General features: G+C 53.3%; 6 protein-coding genes across 6 annotated transcripts; 4 read left to right on the forward strand and 2 right to left on the reverse strand.

The window, feature by feature from the left end:
* Positions 1-9: 9 nt before the first annotated feature.
* Positions 10-2,240, reverse strand: PNO1 (pre-rRNA-processing protein pno1). The gene is made up of 4 exons (XM_062910627.1): positions 905-2,240; positions 747-827; positions 291-682; positions 10-221 (listed from the first exon to the last, which is right to left on the reverse strand). Exons 1-4 carry the CDS (start codon positions 1,118-1,120, stop codon positions 134-136), a joined length of 777 nt encoding a protein of 258 aa, XP_062766569.1. The 5' UTR covers positions 1,121-2,240; the 3' UTR covers positions 10-133.
* MDM31 (Mitochondrial distribution and morphology protein 31, mitochondrial precursor) lies at positions 1,284-4,474 on the forward strand. The gene is made up of 2 exons (XM_062910628.1): positions 1,284-2,483; positions 2,542-4,474. Exons 1-2 carry the CDS (start codon positions 1,646-1,648, stop codon positions 3,987-3,989), a joined length of 2,286 nt encoding a protein of 761 aa, XP_062766570.1. The 5' UTR covers positions 1,284-1,645; the 3' UTR covers positions 3,990-4,474.
* A 131-nt stretch (positions 4,475-4,605) lies between these two features.
* Positions 4,606-6,765, reverse strand: HCR1 (Translation initiation factor 3 subunit J component). The gene is made up of 3 exons (XM_062910629.1): positions 6,138-6,765; positions 5,113-5,914; positions 4,606-5,047 (listed from the first exon to the last, which is right to left on the reverse strand). The coding sequence occupies exons 1-3, from the start codon at positions 6,160-6,162 to the stop codon at positions 5,032-5,034; spliced, it is 843 nt and encodes a 280-aa protein (XP_062766571.1). The 5' UTR covers positions 6,163-6,765; the 3' UTR covers positions 4,606-5,031.
* Positions 6,491-9,045, forward strand: AOX2,PaAOX (Alternative oxidase mitochondrial precursor). Its single transcript, XM_062910630.1, has 3 exons — positions 6,491-7,900; positions 7,974-8,079; positions 8,145-9,045. Exons 1-3 carry the CDS (start codon positions 7,536-7,538, stop codon positions 8,763-8,765), a joined length of 1,092 nt encoding a protein of 363 aa, XP_062766572.1. The 5' UTR covers positions 6,491-7,535; the 3' UTR covers positions 8,766-9,045.
* Positions 9,046-10,517: 1,472 nt separating this feature from the next.
* QC763_0048700 (uncharacterized protein) lies at positions 10,518-11,242 on the forward strand (the record flags this gene model as incomplete). The annotated part of the gene is made up of 3 exons (XM_062905732.1): positions 10,518-10,559; positions 10,604-10,672; positions 11,015-11,242. The coding sequence occupies 3 exons, from the start codon at positions 10,518-10,520 to the stop codon at positions 11,240-11,242; spliced, it is 339 nt and encodes a 112-aa protein (XP_062766573.1).
* Positions 11,243-11,389: 147 nt separating this feature from the next.
* CRZ1 (DNA-binding transcription factor) lies at positions 11,390-13,722 on the forward strand (the record flags this gene model as incomplete). The annotated part of the gene is made up of 2 exons (XM_062910631.1): positions 11,390-12,623; positions 12,722-13,722. 2 exons carry the CDS (start codon positions 11,390-11,392, stop codon positions 13,720-13,722), a joined length of 2,235 nt encoding a protein of 744 aa, XP_062766574.1.
* Between the last annotated feature and the right edge of the window lie 245 nt (positions 13,723-13,967).

Below are 13,967 nucleotides of genomic sequence, written 5' to 3' on the forward strand. Positions count from 1 at the left end.
CTCTCGATTGCTTTTCCGCGAAGCTGACACTACCATCAAAAACCATAGCTTTGTCGCCTTGCAACCGTACCAACTCCTAAACGCCTGTCCCAAGTGCCCGTTTCCCCGTATCCGCCGACCCTAAACAACAGTTCTAAAATCTCTCCTTCATTCTCCCAGCAATAATTCTCAGACTGTTGAAGGCCTTGCCTGGTTGTTGACCAAGCACCAATGAAACGATGCTAAAGTGAGCTGTTAGTCTGGCACGTTCTCGACTTGGCAGTGGGGAAAACAAAACGGGGGCCGCATACCTTTCGCGAGCCATGCCAATATTCTCAAACGCACCGAGAATATGCACCCTTGACCCAGCAAGCACCACGCGTGTCTTTGTGGCATTCTCAATCGCAAACTTCATCTTTCCGTCCTTGCCTGCAATACGACCGATAGCGCGTCCGAGCGCGTCAGGCCCAAGCGTTTGCTTCACATCCTTGATATCGAATGACTGAATGTAGAGCGAATCGAGGCGGAGCAGGGCAATCGCATCGTCAATATCGAACCCCATGGCGAACGCCGAGATGAAGTCAGCGCCCATCTGGAGAGCCTCGTTGCTGACGGTGGCCCTGTTGGATCGGAGCTCTACGCGCTTGTCCTTGATGTTCATGCGCACCTGGAGCTTGCAGTGGTCCACGAGCGGGGGATAAATCTGGACTGTGTATTAGCATCTCCCAGCCCCTCTCGTTGTAAATCTGGGGGTGTGTGTGACGCACCTTTGTCCAATTGCTCTTGAGAGCAGACATGCGATTTGGTGGAATAGGGATCTTTCTTGTCTCTACACGACGGACAGGATCCTGAAAACGGAAGACAAGCCGTCAGTTGACTATCCTTCGGTGCTTCGGCCAACGAGCGCTTGTTCGTCACAACATACCACATCTCTCCCTGGCGCAAACCTCGGTCGCCCCTCCTCGTCGACCACCATCTCACTCTCCTCGCCGTTTGGTGGGGGCGCGGCAGCAGCTGGGTCTGTCAGGCCGGTGGCATCTTGAATGTCGAGAATGAGCTCCTCCTCCTGCTCGGTCTGGATGGGAATGGCGGTGTTTTCGGAGGCCGCAGTCGACTGGAGGAGCGCTGTGGGCGCAGGCATTTTGACGTTGATTCTGGTATGTGACTGTGGTCGCAAAAGACTGTTAATGTGACGGCAACAAGGCTCGAGAAAAAACTTATCGTCGGTCGTTATCGCTGATGGATGGCTGTTGAGTTTGCAGAGGCCTGTCCGCCTTTTTTTGAATGGTGGGGTTGAATTCTGTAGACTTTCGTGGACCCACCATTGGTATCTGGGGCTTATCGATTGGTTTTGGTCGATGCCTAGCAAGCGGCACACCCAGCAGCGATCCTTGTCCCACAGGCTGGGGCGCCGAGCTTAGCGTCATTCACTGACAAGGCTTTCAAGCGCGGCCGCGTTCCAAGGTTCCCGTTGCATTTCTTCACTTTTTAACTTCAACTCCAGAAAAAAAGTGGCCGGCGCTCCGGCACAATTGCAACTCCTCCTCGCCCTTTCCCCCCTTGTTTAAAGAGTCGACAAGGCCCTCTTTGGCCATGACTTGAGCTCTGCTGGCCCCGTCGAGCTCCTGCTGCCCCCCCCGCCTGTGTCTCAGCATGCCTTTCAACAATGACATCTAGCGCCGCAACGACCCAACTGGGCCGTCATCTTTGGGGCTCGATCCGAGATTCCGTCACCATTTTCGCCGCGAGGCTACCACAACGCCCGCCGAAGCCAACCCGCACGCCGTTTGGCCAACTCTGCCAGCCCTTCCATCCCGCAAACCCGAGTCACACTTCGCCATTGATCCACCCAGCGAAGAGCTTCTCGAGGGCTTATTCTTCAAGAGCAGCCCGACCTCCCCCCAGAAAGAGCTGCACCTCCGGGTGTTTGCTCCTCCTGGGATTATCACCAAGTCCATCTTCAACAAGCGCAGTGGTGACGACATGCGCTCGCAACACAAACCAAAAGGCCCAGCTGAGCTATATGGCACGGCAGATATGGAAACAGAGTCGCCAACCCCGCAATGACCGGGGCGAAGTGAGCATCATCGGGAGGAGGGGCAAGAGCTCCAGCACCAACCGAGACGGCGATAGGAACAATGTCATTGGTCAACCACCACCAAGGACTGAGGTCGAGAAACCACAAAATGGCCCTCCAAAAACACCCGAATCTGACCTCAGTGAAGCCGAAAGTATCGCGGACTCCATGTCCAAATACTTGCACCTTCCAAAGATGCCGCATAGACCGACGAAAGAGGAGCTTCTTGCAGCGACGAATGGGTTTCTTCAACGACTAAGAGTGCGGTTCAAATGGTTTTCCATCAGGAGTATGCGGCCATGGAATGCAGATGAATGGGGAGCTTTTGTGTCGTGGTTCTTGTTCGGGCATCTTGTCTGGATCTTGGTTGGGACCACTACCTTCTTCTCCCTTATCATTCTGTTTATCAATACCGTCTTTGCTCAGGGTAGGCTCTTTCCGTATATTTCTGCTTTGCAAGACACGATACTGATAGGCATGTTCAGAAACGCTCGCGAAATGGATTGGCGATTACCTTACTCAGTCTGCAGGACTTACGGTTGTTTTCGAGTCGGCTATTGTCCCGAGATGGAAGGATGGCGTCATCACCTTCCGGAATGTGTTCGTTTCTCGGAGGCCAGGCCAGCACGGCAAGTCGACTGTCAAGAAGGGTTCCTCCAATGCTGCAGCTGAGGCGGCAGCCGCAAGACAAACGGCACTGGAGGAAGAGGCAGATGATGGCAACTATACGCAATTCGACGTGACCATTGATACCGTCAACGTCACCTTATCGTTTCTAAAATGGTGGAACGGGAAAGGGCTGCTCAGGGATGTAGAGGTCAAGGGTGTTCGAGGTGTAATCGACAGGACCTCGGTTGTCTGGGGCGATGAGGAAGTTGACCCTCTGACTTTCAGACACGAACATAACCCCGGCGACTTTGAGCTTGATTATTTCAAGATGGAAGATCTTCTTGTTACGGTACATCAGCCCGGCGGATTCCGGCCCTTTTCCGTTTCGATATTCTCGTGCGAGCTCCCTCAGCTTCGAAAACAGTGGCTCTTTTACGACTTCCTCTCCGCCTCGCATATGTCGGGTGCATTTGACGGCTCCCTGTTCACGATCCACCCTCGACAGATACACGGTGTTTCAGCCGCCGCCGCAGAGGACCGGAGGCAGGACGAGTTTGGCGCATCATCTGCGTGGAAGAAATTCTCTCGTTTACGCATTGACGGTCTCAAGATCGACCACCTGAACCGCGGAGTGGAAGGTCCGTTTGGGTGGATTTATGAAGGAAATGTCGACATCGTAGCCGATGTCATGTTTCCAGTTGATCCCGCAGAAGGGATTGGCAAAGTTGTGGCCGAGTTCTATGACAAAATGGAAGAAGCCGTCACGAGTAACCGGTACCTACAGATATTGGACACCAATGGCACCCGTCGCCGAGAACGAGAACAAAACATCATCAACAACTCAAGGCCTTACTCGGTACGTCATGACGAGAATCTGCTGTCTGGAGAGAACCCATCCGCTCCCCTTCCGGCATCCTCTCACCACCACCCGCCCCCCTCACAAGAAGAGGTTCCCGGGTATCTGGTCATGGACTTGCGCATCCATCTTAACAATGTGCGCGCCGCCGTTCCTCTCTTCAATAATCCGCACATTAGCTATGTCAACCAAGCTCTAGTGCGCCCGATTGTTGCCTATATCAACGCCAAGCGCACATATATTCCCGTAAACTGCCGCATCGTGAAGCGTGTAACCGACTTCGATGGTTCCTGGACGGTCTGGGACTGTGGTCTGATGGATGACACGAGCGCAGAGGTCTACTCTGCGTTTGCGTACAATGTCGAGGACCAGCAGAGCCGAGTTCGCCGGTTCAAACGGGTTGGACTGTGGACTGTCAGTCTTGTTGTTCATGCTCTGCTTGCTGGCGTGGCGGGCGATTACATGTAGCCTATGAACGATACCTATTTAACGATTAATATCTTCTCTTTTTCTCTGGCCGATGGTGATTCCATCCAGGCATGAGATATGTATCACTAAAACAAAAGGGGGTTGGATTCCGGCGGGATGGTATGGACTTTTAAATACACTGGCTGGTGGGACTGCATCATTACGTTTCAGGGCATATTGGCGGGTGGGTTTGGGATAACTGGAGGAGGTTTTGGCTGTTTTTCTTCTATAGCGATCAGACTCACTTGGGGCGTTGTGGTATACTCTTTTGGGGACTTGGCTTTCACGTCCGTCATCATGTCACGATGCGAAATGACTGGTGGAATCGAGGGGAAACAGTTGCTAACCCTCGAGCTGTATCAAATACATGACAGAGGGAGCGGAATAAGTAAGGTTCAGCAACATTATAGTGTGTCCCGTCTTATCACTGGCATCAACGATAGGCTTGAATACATTTAGTCAGGATACTCTGGAGAAGAAAAGGGGCAACATGCACGTGTGTCGGCCCTAGGACAACTCGAGGGTATCGTGAAAAAACCTATCAAGAAACATGAGCTCTGTTAAGAAAAGCCAAATTGTCTACGATGATGCGGTAAATTCCACCACGAAGCCTGCCATACCACCTCTTGCTTCACAGATTTTGAGCTACCTTTATATTTCCCCATTGCTCCGCTAATCTATGGTCGTTCTGGCTGTCTAGATAACCACCCAAACGCCTCCGATATCGCCGCTTTCTCGTACTGAACTAGCCGCTGGCTGAATGACAAATTCCCTCCCGAGCTACACTCCCAAGCCCATTCCAAATTTTGTTGTACTGTACATGCCAAACTCTCCCCGGCCTTGACGCGGTGGATAGGGGTTGGCAGCATCTCCCATCATGTTCTGGCCCGGCTTCTCCAGTGCGCAGGTTTTCCATCTGCCAGGTAACCCCATTTGAGCTTCTTGTGTCCCAAAGCCCAATCTCTCGCCTGGCATTGAATGTCAAAGTCTGTGACGATGGCGGAATTGAAGCGGCAGGCTGCTGAATCATTCGGGGGAGCTTTCACATGAAGTCATCACTGGAGAGTAATTGTGTTAGCCAGCGTCTGTGCATTACCACGGCAAAAAAATGTTGAGGACTTACTCTCCAAAGGCCTCATCATCATCGTAGGTAGCGGTATCTTGAGCAACACCACCGCCACGGGACACACCCGCCAGAGAGGTCTTGGTCTTGGCAGCCTTGGTCTTCTTGCCGCCCTTCTCGGCCGCCTTCTCCTCCTTCAGCTTCTCGTTACTGAGGGCTGTCAGGGCGCTGGCGACCTTCTTGATCTCGTCAGACTTGCAATCCTTGATGATCTGCTTGAAGTACTCCTGGGCAAAGTTGACGAAGTGGGCTTTCTTGGCGTTGGAGGCGAGGAGAGGTGCTGTCGCGTTGCGGAGGGTCTCGAACTGGCCCTTGGTGAGTGGGTTGAAGATTGGCAGGGTCGAGAGATCGATGGTGTTGTTGGGGTCGCTTCCGGGGAGCTGGACAACGCTGGCGGAGGCGTTGGCCTTGCGGCCGCTGCTGATGCCGATGGCGCCAAAGAGATCCTGGGCGTGGGCAAGATCGGCTTCCTTCTCGGTGCGACGGAGACGCTCACGCTTCTGGGCCTCGGTTTCGCCGTCGCTCTCGGATTCCTCCGCGAGCTGGCGGGCGCGCTCGGCCTGGCGCTCGGCAATACGCTGGGCCTTGCTCTTCTTGTTGGCAGCGGCTTCGGCTTCGGCCTTGGCCTTGGCTTCGGCAGCCTTCTTTGCCTTCTCGCGCTCTACCTCAGAGTCCTCGGCGGCGTCCCAGGAGTCCAGGACATCGCTGTCCTCGGCCTCCTCATCGTCGAACTTGCGGCGGCCGACGGGGGCAGCGGTGGTTGGGGCCTCGGTGCCGGAGCTAGACTCCTCCTCTTCATCGTCTATAAAACAATAAGCAGGGTCAGCTTGCGGCTACTATGAGGATGGGTTGCGAAATCATGGCTGCGGACAGTGTCGTCTGTCGCAATGCGAATTGAACAAATCTGAACCCTTGCTCGATCCTTGCCGCGGGGTCGTGTACCACCATGGAGGGGTAACTCAGACGTGGCTTTTCGCGCATCGATCGCGGGGTGATTTTGCGAAAAGAAATGCTTGCTCACTTACCCCACCGTTTGTTTGGTCCAGGCATGTTGATGGTGTTGTTATTTGCTGTACTGCAAAAGAGCGATGTCTGGAAAAATCTAGCGTGAGGGAAGGATTTCTAAGAAGTGGAACGGTTTATGTGCTTCTTCTGGACGGCCTGCGCAAAAGGTTGTTGCGGTGGATCAGGTTTCCAGCAGCAAGGTTGGGCAGCAGAAAGGGGGGAAAAAAGATGGTGTCGCCGTTCGTGGTGGAGGGCTACCATTTTAGGTTCCAGGTTGTGCGCACTCCAGCGATGCCCCCCAAGTTTCACAGCGTCCAGGTTTGCTCCCAAACAGCAGCCCCGCACTATTTGATATTTACCTTCTAAGGTCCACATAGATACAGCGGCTTCAAGCTTCCATCAACATACATCCACTCGCATCCGGCTGCCACCTCTTTGAACGGCACTGGGACCTAATGTATCACAATGGCTCCCACTTAGCATTGTCCCTGCTCATCTGGGTGAATATCCTGCAAATTGCCAGACCATGACAGGTATCCTTGCAAACAGCCTCACCTGGTTCAGTCGGGACGAGTCATGGCTTGGCAAGAGAATCGGTTGACTAAGTCGATTCCATTCACGGGTCATCGCGGAAGTTCAGTGTTGAAGTCCAAAGAGCATATGACAGCACTTGAGAGCAGGGGGAAGCCGGACGGCAGGTTTGGGTTTGCTGCATAGCTTTCAATCATATCGTCTTTCGGCTATCAAAGTTGACGTCACGGTGTAGAATGACTTCTTCCATGGGCCAGATATCACCATCTCCAATGTTTCCAAACAACCGTGATGCTCAGTAACTAGATTATTCTGCGGCTTCTAAGGTGCTGAGTCACCGGGTCGGCTGCTTCTATTTCTTCTGGTATAGCAATCTCACGCCGGAGGAGAAACAATGACAGGGCAAAGCTGACCCGAGAGATCCCGACCACGCCGAAAAATACCTACGTCCAGCTGACTGGCCAGCACAGCCTTACGAGCTCTCCCAACATATTTTCGTGGTCAAAGATGGGCCAACTCCTTGTCCTGTCGGGCCTGGTGTTTGTCGTCCAGTTGGATCTTGTTCCGCTGCCGTCTCAGGAAATGCCGCCCCCGAGGCTGGCGGTACTGTTTCCACGGAGAATTACCGCTTCTGTTGAGAGAAGGGCACAGGATGATGGGGATCACCGGACGAACCCGGAGTGTGTTGAAGCTCGTATCGGTATCCCATGTGAGATTCCTACGATTTGTTTGAGTAATACTCGGGGTTGGTATTCTTTGTCGAGGTTTCTAGGGGCCATATAAACCAGTAGAATAGCCACTTCAAGGATGAAGGCGTCTCCTAATCAGCCTTCTTCAACGAACACAGATTCCCTTGGAAACCTTGATATATTCCTACCCACACCACAATGATATCTTCCAAAACTAGCAACCGCATATGCCTCTGCTCCCCACAGCAAACGGCACGGATCACTAGGATTGTCGTCTCCTCTCGCCCAGCTTATCTGACGAGGCTTGGTTATCCGGTTTCCCTTCGACTCAGCTCAGCTGTATCTCAGTCCTCCTCCCAACACACCCGCAGCTTTTCCTCAACAAGGGCTGCTCATCTGAAGGATTTCTTCCCGGTGAAGGAGACGGCCTATATACGGAAGACACCACCAGCATGGCCTCACCATGGTTATACCGAAGAGGAAATGTTGGCAGTGGTGCCTCAGCACCGAAAACCCGGATCACTCAGTGATTGGCTTGCGTGGAAGCTGGTTCGTCTGTGTCGGTAAGTCAAAGTTCTATACTTGGAATATCCGAAGTCTTTGTTCGGAGGAGCATGCCCTAAATCATATATCCAGATGGGGAACAGACATCGCCACCGGCATAAAGCCCGAACAGCAAGTCGACAAGTCAAACCCAACCACTGCTGTGGCGGCACAGAAGCCGCTGACAGAAGCTCAATGGGTAAGTAACCACACCTATGGCAAAACCCATCCTCCCGGCTCCAAAAGATATCCTAACCAGGCCAGCTTGTTCGGTTCATTTTTCTCGAATCTATTGCCGGCGTCCCTGGAATGGTGGCAGGTATGCTACGGCACCTTGAGAGCCTCAGACGCCTCAAACGGGACAATGGCTGGATCGAAACCTTGCTCGAGGAGTCATACAATGAAAGAATGCATCTTCTCACCTTTATGAAGATGTGCGAGCCAGGCTGGTTCATGAAGACGATGATTCTCGGGGCGCAGGGTGTCTTCTTCAACGCCATGTTCCTGAGCTACTTGATCTCGCCACGAATTACACACCGTTTCGTTGGCTACCTCGAGGAGGAAGCGGTCCACACCTATACTCGATGTATCCGGGAGATTGAACAAGGCGATCTTCCCAAGTGGTCTGATCCGAACTTCCAGATTCCCGATCTTGCTGTCACGTACTGGAAGATGCCCGAGGGAAAACGGACCATGAGGGATCTGATCCTTTACATTCGTGCCGATGAGGCAGTTCACCGCGGTGTGAACCACACCTTGAGCAACCTCAACCACAAGGAGGATCCCAATCCTTTCGTCAGCGACTACAAGTGCGATGCTGACCATCAACGACCCAACCCGGTGCTCAAGCCGACTGGGTTTGAGCGGAGCGAGGTCATTGGTTGAAAAATGATGGTTTAAAATAACCAGGGCGAGGACGTCTGTTCGACAGGAAACTGCATCAATTCTACGTATTTGGTCATAATTGGGCTCTATTATAGGCATCTTGGTGGGCATGGTCGAGGTTTGGCGGCGTTATCATGGCTTAGACAGGATACCAGCACCTCCTCTCATTGACCAGGCTTTTGGCGCATTCGGGTAAACAAAATAAAAGTAACCAGACGAGGTATAGATACTGCATAATGCACTGCTTTCTGTATCTTGTGATCTGTGCGGGTAGGGGAGCTCCTTCGACGTATCAGTACGTGTAGCGCCGAACACCTCAGCCACCATTGGCAGACATTACACATTTGATTCACACTCAGAAAGTAGGGACTGCGACATGAAATCAAGGGCTTACAGGATAGTTGACATACTTCAAATACTACATAGGAGGCCTTTAGAATTTGCCGAGAAGCCTTTGAGGATAATCGAGAGGCTTTTAAGGATAGTCGAGAGGCCTTTCAACATGGCCTTTAAGACCTTAGGGTTTGGTCACAATCTCTCGGAAGATGCCAAAGCATAGCCTCCTTCACCAAGAGTCTTCCAGATCAGCGCAGGTTGCAGGTGTTGAGCTGAGGCGACAAGTTGCAGGTAATAATCTAACTCATTTGGGTCTCGAGTTTCAGGGCCTGCCTATTACCACCCGTGCCTCGCACAGATAGTTTGTGATTAATGCATCATTCTATCCCGATCAGTGCCCGAATAAAGTGTAACAAACACAGGTGGTTATGGTATTGACAGGGCTGAATGTGCATGAAAAGCAAGCGACAAATAGCGCATTCTGGCCATGATATCAATCATGTGCCTCCATTTCTTTTGGACCCAAGTTCAGAAGAAGAGCTGATGTTACCGCCACCGCTACTGATTTGGGCTTATGGTATTATCCATGATAGGGCTGAGGACCATTGCCAGGACCAACAGGCTCCAAATCCGATGGGGTGTGAATGGATAGATGGGCGAATAGCTTATCTTGTCAAGTGCCGCTGTGCCTCACATGGAATAATCCGATGGAACAAATGGAACTTGTCAAGACTCGAATCACATTTCGCCGCCATGACGCTTGGCTGTTGCTTCGTCGGGACGAACTGCGAGGACGAGCAAGTGGGAAGAGATCCCAGGCTGTTAATTCGTAGGAAAGCGAAGGGGACCATCCACTGACACAAGTCACATCACTACTGCGCGGTTCTTATCAATGGGGCACGGTGTCCACACTGCCTTTACCCCTCTACAAGACAACAATTTGGGGATGCCATAACGGGGTGTACAGTGCGATGTCAACATTCAAGCACGGGCATATATATCATCGGATTGGATGAAGGGGGGAGCTGGGGCACCCGTTTCAACACCTCCTTGAATGATCATCCGAATCCAGACCTGTGATTTCCGGCCCGTATAAATAAAGCGTAGAGGAACTCTTCTGATTTACTGACCCCATTTGGCGCTTTGTAAAAGTACAGATGGCGGTAGAGGACCATGATTGTGAGGAGATACGATCTTGCCCCCCCACCAGTTGAAGGGGTCCCCCTTACAAGACTCGTGATATGTGCCCAGCCAGACTCCATGTCCGGTCTGAGAATATCCACTCTCGGGGCACCTCCGTTTTCTTCACCGCAGTCACAGTGACCCATCCCCGAGTTCCCCGCTTAATCTGTCCGTAACATTGCCCTGTCGTTGGGCCTCAAAACCTGCACATTCTCAGGGCCCTGACGCCCGAATATGTTCACGACTTGGCATCCCTTGGCCAGTGCACTTACACCAGTATTTTCATACCGAAATAGGATCCAGTCTCCCTGCGCTCACAGGGTCAACAGCAGGCGCATAACATTAACTTCCAGTTCGACAGGCGCCAGCCTTGTGGTTCGTTAGGCCAGGTAAGGAGCACCCCTATTTCCCCCATGATATTCCAATCTATCGACCTACAAAACGGCCCAATGCGTCCCGGGCCTGTCGAGGAAAGCGCTTGAGTGCAGCGCAGCACATACTTTGTCTGCTCATGAAGCTTTCTCACCTCACCCACAGATCACCCACAGGTGCAGGGCGCCTGCTATCAGACACAGTTCAGACAGAGTGTGAGGAAAACCCCAGCTAATAGCTCACACAAAGATCCTACTCAACCACAATTGGCCGGCACAGGTTGACTCGACCCCACCATTCGCTCTGCCCCCCGGTCATCCCCCCCGTGGGCCCCTCCTTGCCCGCCTCCATCCAACAAGCACAACGCACCCGACGCCCGCATCTCACCCGGGAAGCGGTTCAAAAAGCGGGAGAAGAAGAACAGGCTCGGCGGCTACGAAACGTCGTCGCGTGGGTTCCCCTCTCCTCCTGCCCTCTCGCTCGTCCATCAAACGACCGAAACACATCCAGAAGGTGGGGTTGGACCTGCCAGCGAAGCACCTTTTACTCGTTCCATCGTCGCTGCACGTTGCTGCATACCTACCTAAGCACCCAGCACAGCCTCGCTCTCCAAAGCACTGCCACGGTGCCTGGAAGGCTGACTCCCAAACTGCCTCGTCGCGCGTTCTAAAGACAGAAACACCACGTACAACACCATTGACTCTCTAGCGGTCCGACAGCGAATCAGCGAATTCATGGACCAACAGCTTCCCCAGGCCCGCGGGCGATCGCTCTCGGCCGCATCTACCGGCGGGGGACACCACCACCAGCAGCCTCCCAATATAATAAGAGATCACTCTCCTTCGCCCGCCCGCTTTCCCAATCCGAATGATGCCGTCGTCACTTCTATCGGTCTCGGTCTTGGCCTCGTCGACCAGCAGTTTCCCACCGCCCAGCCCGACTACTCAGCTTACAACGCAAACTCCAACAGCTTCTTGAACAACCATCAGCCCTCGCCCCAGCCCTTCTCCCAGCCGGACTTGTCTGACCCCTCCAACGTCCCTACCTTTGACCTCAACCAGAGCTTCACGGACCCCCTCAAGCCCGAGAACTCTTCCTTTGGCACCTCCGCCTCGAGCACTTACCCCCAGCCTCAGACGCTCCTGGCCCCGAGCTTTGGCGACGCTGACTTCACCATCTTTCCGCCGACCCCCGGCGAATCTCAGTACGACGCCCCGCTGTTTGTTGGCGACAGCCAGCAGCAGCTCAACAGCGCAAACGCCAACATGATGGCACAGTCAAACCACAACCAGACCCCTCCTCACCTTCTCAACCCCGATCCTCAACAGCCTGGCTCTGCCCAGCACTCTCCGTCCTTCAACCAGCATCAGTTTCCTCCTCCCGGGAGGCATTCTAGGAACGTGTCACTCGGGCCCGAGGCGGCGCTTCTTCCGGGCCAGGTAGACTGGACCCGTGCTCAATTTCAGGGGCATAGACGCTCCCCCTCCGAGTTCTCTGATGTCTCCTCCGCCGCGCCTTCTCCCCTCCTCGTCAGTTCCGATAGTTTCGAGCAGCATGATGGCCATTCACCGATGGTACGCCCTCAAGATGCCGGTCTTTATCAGGAGCTACATGGCATTGGAAGCTTTAGCATCTCGGACCATGGAGCTCACAGCCCAAATCACCCCGGAGCCAGGAGTCCATCACATAGCCCAGCCATTTCTCCACGTATTCTGCCTCAACAGCTGCCTGATGTGAACCAGAACAACTTCATGCTCCAATCACAGGGCAATTATGGTCACCCTTCGCCATATCTGCAGAGTTCCCAGGAGGCCTTTCCCTCGCTGCCACAGGAGACGGAGAATATAGCCCCCAACCAAATGCCAGCACCTCCTTCCATTAATATCGATTTTGCGCCGACAGCCGTTAGAAACGGGTTTGATCAGCCCAAGAGCCTCGATGTCGACTCTCTCACACCGCCGGAAAGAGGTATGTCCTTTTTTTTTCTTTTTTTTTTCTCCTTTTTTGTTTTTTGCAAAGAAAATCCGAAAATGTCAAAAACTAACATGAGCCTGTTCCTTGCTCAGGACGAAGATTGGCTCGACCTCGTGCGGTAACAGATCCGTACAACACGAGCGGAGCGCTTCTTGGTTCCCATTGTAGCCCTTCCGCCACTGGGAGTTTGTCTCCCAACTCTGCTTCGGATGGTCGCTCCGATATTTCCCGCTCACTCTCTCCACTTGACCGGTCTGGGGCATCCCCTAACAGACGGCGCCAATCTACCTCGTCGGTGCCCAATAATGTCATAGCCCTTCGGCTGGCGGACCCAGAATACAACGGCGGCGTGGCTGGCGAGGGTGCCGGTGGCTCAAAGCGTGTCCAAAAACACCCAGCAACCTTCCAATGCACACTATGTCCAAAACGCTTTACTCGTGCTTACAATCTGCGGTCACATCTCCGCACTCATACCGACGAGCGTCCGTTTGTATGTACCGTCTGCGGAAAAGCTTTTGCTCGACAGCATGACCGCAAACGACACGAAGGACTGCATTCGGGGGAGAAGAAGTTTGTCTGCAAAGGAGACCTCAAGAGCGGCAGTCAATGGGGTTGCGGTAGACGGTTTGCCCGTGCGGATGCGCTCGGCAGACATTTCCGCTCAGAAGCTGGGCGGATATGCATCAAACCACTTCTCGACGAGGAAATAAACGAGCGACAACGGCAGTGGAACGAACAGCGCATGCAACAAGCTGCGGTGCAGGGCATGGTCATGCAGGCTCCTGGTATGATGATGCCTCCCGGCATGGACCCGAACGCGGGTGCGTACCCCATGGACCCCAACGGCAACTATGCGCTGCCACAGGCACTCTTGGCGCAATACCCAGCTTTGGCACAGATGAATTGGTCAGACATGGGCGGCGGAGGCGGCATAGAGGACGATATCAGCGGAAGAAGCAGCTACGATGCCAGCGACTATGACGACGAAGCTGATGGCGGCTACGTCAGCGGGCCTGGTACCGGGTTTGGGCCCGGGGGGATGCAGGAGAACTTTGGGGAGATAGGGTACGCAAGCGACTATGGAGGACGCTGATGATCAGGCTGTTGCTTCCAAAACACAACACAAAAGATGAATTCGTGGATGGTCTTTGCGTAGCGCGGCGATTTGATTGAAGGGAGTTTCTTTTACTTGTCCCTTTTTTTAACAGCATCATTACTTTGGGGGGGCCACATAGATGGGAGACAGTCTCCCCTGTCTTATATTTCGCTGGAGATATCCGATTATGGCCGCAACTTTTACAGAGGGCATCGTTTTTCGGATGACTTGATGATGATTTT

Source organism: Podospora pseudopauciseta, chromosome 3, assembly GCF_035222475.1.
Source record: "Podospora pseudopauciseta strain CBS 411.78 chromosome 3, whole genome shotgun sequence".
Classification (NCBI taxonomy): Eukaryota; Fungi; Ascomycota; class Sordariomycetes; order Sordariales; family Podosporaceae; genus Podospora; species Podospora pseudopauciseta.

What these genes read in the sequence shown, in the direction of transcription:
- MDM31 (XM_062910628.1), top strand. Translation starts at nt 1,646, where the DNA reads ATGACATCTAGCGCCGCAACGACCCAACTGGGCCGTCATCTTTGGGGC. An exon ending in CAATACCGTCTTTGCTCAGG is followed by an intron (nt 2,484 to 2,541) that starts GTAGGCTCTTTC and finishes AGGCATGTTCAG; the next exon opens with AAACGCTCGCGAAATGGATT.
- HCR1 (XM_062910629.1), bottom strand. Translation starts at nt 6,162, where the DNA reads ATGCCTGGACCAAACAAACGGTGGG. An exon ending in TGGACCAAACAAACGGTGGG is followed by an intron (nt 5,915 to 6,137) that starts GTAAGTGAGCAA and finishes ATTGTTTTATAG; the next exon opens with ACGATGAAGAGGAGGAGTCT.
- PNO1 (XM_062910627.1), bottom strand. Translation starts at nt 1,120, where the DNA reads ATGCCTGCGCCCACAGCGCTCCTCCAGTCGACTGCGGCCTCCGAAAAC. An exon ending in TCAAGAGCAATTGGACAAAG is followed by an intron (nt 683 to 746) that starts GTGCGTCACACA and finishes TACACAGTCCAG; the next exon opens with ATTTATCCCCCGCTCGTGGA. An exon ending in ATTGGCATGGCTCGCGAAAG is followed by an intron (nt 222 to 290) that starts GTATGCGGCCCC and finishes AGCTCACTTTAG; the next exon opens with CATCGTTTCATTGGTGCTTG.